The sequence below is a fragment of the Penaeus chinensis genome, chromosome 8 (assembly GCF_019202785.1).
Source record: "Penaeus chinensis breed Huanghai No. 1 chromosome 8, ASM1920278v2, whole genome shotgun sequence".
NCBI lineage: Eukaryota > Metazoa > Arthropoda > Malacostraca > Decapoda > Penaeidae > Penaeus > Penaeus chinensis.
The window spans coordinates 14149748-14154320 of record NC_061826.1 but is presented as its reverse complement, the minus strand read 5'-3'; the positions used below and the strand labels follow the sequence as shown (position 1 = coordinate 14154320).

At 40.0% G+C, this 4573-nt stretch overlaps 2 protein-coding genes across 2 annotated transcripts; both read right to left on the bottom strand.

Moving 5' to 3' along the window:
* Nucleotides 1-99: 99 nt before the first annotated feature.
* LOC125027802 lies at nucleotides 100-909 on the bottom strand. The gene has a single exon (XM_047616935.1). The coding sequence runs from the start codon at nucleotides 907-909 to the stop codon at nucleotides 100-102; it is 810 nt and encodes a 269-aa protein (XP_047472891.1).
* A 2195-nt stretch (nucleotides 910-3104) lies between these two features.
* LOC125028324 (neurotrophin 1-like) lies at nucleotides 3105-3851 on the bottom strand. The gene has a single exon (XM_047617800.1). It carries the CDS (start codon nucleotides 3846-3848, stop codon nucleotides 3105-3107), a length of 744 nt encoding a protein of 247 aa, XP_047473756.1. The 5' UTR covers nucleotides 3849-3851.
* Between the last annotated feature and the right edge of the window lie 722 nt (nucleotides 3852-4573).

Here is a 4573-nt window from a genome sequence, read left to right as displayed (position 1 = left end):
TTCAAGGGCTAACAGGGATTGTCGGTGGTTCCGTGGTGGCCATGAAGTGTTAGATGGTGTGTGAAGAGGTGATTCGTTGAGGAGCATTGCAGTGGCGTGTTAGGCGGGAAGATGGCAGGAGCAGGCAGATGGCATCTTGTAGATGTCGATAAAGAGGCCCTTGTAGGGGTCACATGGATCGTAGGAGAGGAGTCGGTGGTACACTGACTTCTGGGTGCAGTGGCTCTGGTAGCAAGGAGCAAGGGCGCGGCAAGCAGCCTCTGGGAACAGACAAGTCTCCAAGCGGGCTGTCTGGCTATAGTAGTGAACGTCGTTCACAATGACGCGCCACTTGCCGTCCACATTCTGGGCACGCTTGGGCATGGCATACACCACTTCAGAGGGACAGATGTAACCCTCAGGACCAGCCCAGTGTGTGGCGTCGTAGGGAGAGTCCCCAGTGGAGGCTCCAGTGTAGTAAGAGTAGTCGAAGGCCTCCTCCTGGTCCTTGGTAATCATGTCTACCAAGTCATCAGCAGACTGGTCGGCGACATCAGCGTACTTCTTGGCGAAGAGGTGATCGGCAGTGATGGCAGCCTTGATCTCGTACTCGGGATACTCAGTGTCTTCCAGGCAGTAGGAGAGAGTAGAGTTGGCAGCGCATGCGGGGGCAACACTTGGGTCGCAATAGCCGTGCTCATAGGCATGCTGGTGGCCGTAAGCAGGCGCATGATGACCGTAAGCAGGTGCATGATGACCATAAGCGGGCTGTGGGTGATGGCCATATGCTGGTGGATGGACGGAGCCCAGAACGATTCCGGCGCATGCCAGAACGACCGCCTGGAAAGCAAAGATTGAAATAACAATGAAAATGAATAAATAACATTTCGGAAGGACCAAATTCTTCAAATAGTACAGAGAAGACCGCATTAACTGGCAGTACTGCCACAACCTACCAACGAAAGAGCCATGATGAAACGAGCAGATAGATATGAGAAACGATTCTACTGGCTCATCCGTTATTATCGAGCTTATATACTCCAGGTATACTTTGGCCACGCCCACCTAGTACGAAGATGACCGATTCCAAGGTTTGATCTATGTGAAAGTGATGCAGTTTATACATAGCTTATATCGTTCATATATATACATATAGAGAAATGTTAATATACACATATATACATGTTTGTGTATGCATGCATTCACAATATACGCACACACACATATGTTTACTTAGAAACATGTGCATGCACACTACCGCATGTACTCAATTTTGTGTGTACAGGTAGAACTAGGTATGGAATTAAACACAATACTCTCGATTCACTTTCACACATATATACATATACTAAACAAATAATCGCATATACATATATGTGTATGTATATCTATTAGTCATGTACTATGTTGATGTAATTTCAAAATTTTCAACAATTATTAATCCACACAGAGTGGTGGTGTCACAAATTTCTTTCAGCTATTAAGGAAAAGGGTTCTAACCCACAACATTAATCTTAACGGAGACATTGACGACACGAGCGAGCACCATGGCCTCATCAACCCTCATGGTCACCTTGCTCCCATGTATAAGCGGGCTATTTCGTCATTCTCTTCTAGCTAATCGAGCGGTGACTTTTACATCACAAAGGCAGAGACAACCGCGGCCCATCTCCAGGCCAGTAGTCTACATTCCTTCAGGACAGACTGTCCAAAGTACAGGAGAGTACAATGATTTGGAAAGGACACGGAAGAGAACATACCAGTCGCTTACTTGACTCAGTTGATGAGGAAAATAATTATATATATATTTGTTTGGAGAAAAAACGGCATCTACAAGATGCTTGTTTTTACCACTCTTCCGCATGACACGCCTTCACAATGCTCCTTATTAAAGAATCGTCACTCTACATACATTACTTATATTTATGTTTGGCGAAAATATCCTGATTTTCCCCGCCGATATTTTCCCAACAGCGCCTAGATTGAAAAATATACATTGAATTAGCCAATAGTAACAACCATTCTTACATCTATCAGCATTGGTTTACCATTATATCACAATTATTGATACCGGTAATAAGGATGATAATAGTAACAATGATAATCGTAATAATGATAATAAAAGCCTTTTTGTCAGTATTATATAATCTTTATTTCTGTTACTGGTAATAACAGGAGTAGCATTTTCGGCACTATCACCATTGTTATCAGAAGTCCGATTTTATTATCAATGTTATTATCAATATAACTGTAATAATAATGTTACTATTGTTATTATTAACATATATTCACTATCCTTATTATCATTACCGTAACTATAACTATTGCCATGGTGATTATTACGTATAATTACATTATCATCATGCTCTGGGTCTACTGTGTATTTGGATTTACAGTTATATAGTGTATACGTACATACATGCACACATACATACATATACATTTATGTATCTGTACGTGTGAGGGAAGAAACATACATATATATATATATATATATATATATGTATATGTATACTATGTACATATACAAATACACCATTATGTATACATATATAAAACATATATACATATTTATCTACATGTCTACACATATACTTTCTCTATATATATTTAGATAGACAGATATGCTTATACATATATACACATATACATATGTACATGTGTGTATGTATATATATACATATATGTATATGCAAATATAAATACGTATAGTTCCCTGTATACATACACGCATGTGTACGCTTAAACATATGTGTACGCTTAAACATATACTTATATAAGTATATATATAATTATGTAAGTAGATGTATGCATACACATAACTATATACATATATATGTGTATGTGTATATGTATGCGTCTAAGTTTATATGCAGAAAAAAAAAACGCAGAAAATAAGTTATTAAAAGGAAAATATGAAATAGCTAATAAGTAAAATAACATTTATTTTCATGTTCTCATCATTTCTGTAGATAATATAGTCAATAGATGGATAGAAAATTGCATTCTCCACGTACTTCATGAATTTCCATGGACGATATGTCTTGTTAACAGAGAACTAAGCATGATAAAATATTGTTAAATTCATAATTTAACAAGTGGCTTGAGATCAGGGTGTTTGGTGACTAATGATCGATGGTGTAGGCACCCAACAGACAAGCACAGCTGGCGGGAAGCTTGAATGTCTCGATGGCGAAGGGGAAGTACTGATCATAGGGGTTGTAGACAAGGAAGCGGTGGTAGATGGACTTCTGCAGACACTTGGACTCGTAGCACTCAGGCACCAGAGGACATGCATCGGCGGAAGTAAGACACTCTTCGATGCGTGTTGTCTGAGTGAGAGTCTGATAATGGACATCGATGTTGTTTACAACGACACGCCATTTTCCCTCGGTGTTCTGTGCACGAAGGGGCCTGACGTAAGCGGTCTCTGATGGACACAAGTAAGTTTCTTCATCCAGGGTGTTTGGTCGGTCCACAGACAGTTCGGTGTTGAGGTCGGCTACGTCAGCATAAAGGGAAAGGAGCTTCTCGTAGTGATACTCGGCTGCATGTTTGATCTCGTAGGTAGGATAATGATCGTCTTCGAGGCACCATGATTTGGTTGTGTTGGCAGCACATTCAGGCACAGCAGGCTCGTGTCCATGTTCATAGGAGGGTTGTGGGTGATAAGTGGGAGCAGGGTGGTAGGAAGGTTGTGGATGGTATGAGGGCTGAGTATGGTAGGTAGGTTGATGGTGGTAGGAAGGGCGTGCGTGGTGAGAGGAACTGTGATGGCTGACAGCAGGAGCACCGCCGAGACTGATGCTGACGTGTGAGCTCTGATCGGCCACAACTGCGACCGCCAAAGACAGCGAAACCTGCAACATAAAATATAATAAGATGTGTGCATATTGATGAACCTAGTCTCCGTTAAATGTGGTATTTCGTGTGCGTACTTAAATACACGTCCACATATACACATGCATATTTATATGTGTACATATGCCAGTGTATACATATATCCTTAAATACATGGATAACTAGATAAATATTAAGAGGCATATCTCTGTTTTATACTTACAAAGATAAGTGTATATATACATTCACGCACACAGCCTCTTGGGAAAAAATCTATATATGTGATTAAGCATTCTTAGTTATTTGTGTGCTTAGGTTTGTGAGTTTATAAATATAGGTATGTTTGCGTGTATGTATACATAAGTAAATATGTATATGCAATATATGTACATAAATGTATACTTATATTGTATATATCCTTATATGTACATACAAAAATACACATATAAACGGATATGTACACATGAATATATATATATCGTTTGCAGATATTTACAGATATGCATTTACTGTTTTTCCTGTATATACAGACGTGAAGATGATAAACTGCATCATCCTATATAGATTTTTTTTCTAGACAGAAAATAACAGAAACTCACCAGGTATCGTAAAGCCATGTTTGCACTCTCAGCTCTCGGCGCGTTCGAACTGTAGAGACCATGATGAAGGACCTCCTTTATAAAGGGAACATTACCTCCCCTAACCCCCACCCCATACACCCCTATAGCGGCATCGAAAAGCGAAAGTAATTTAG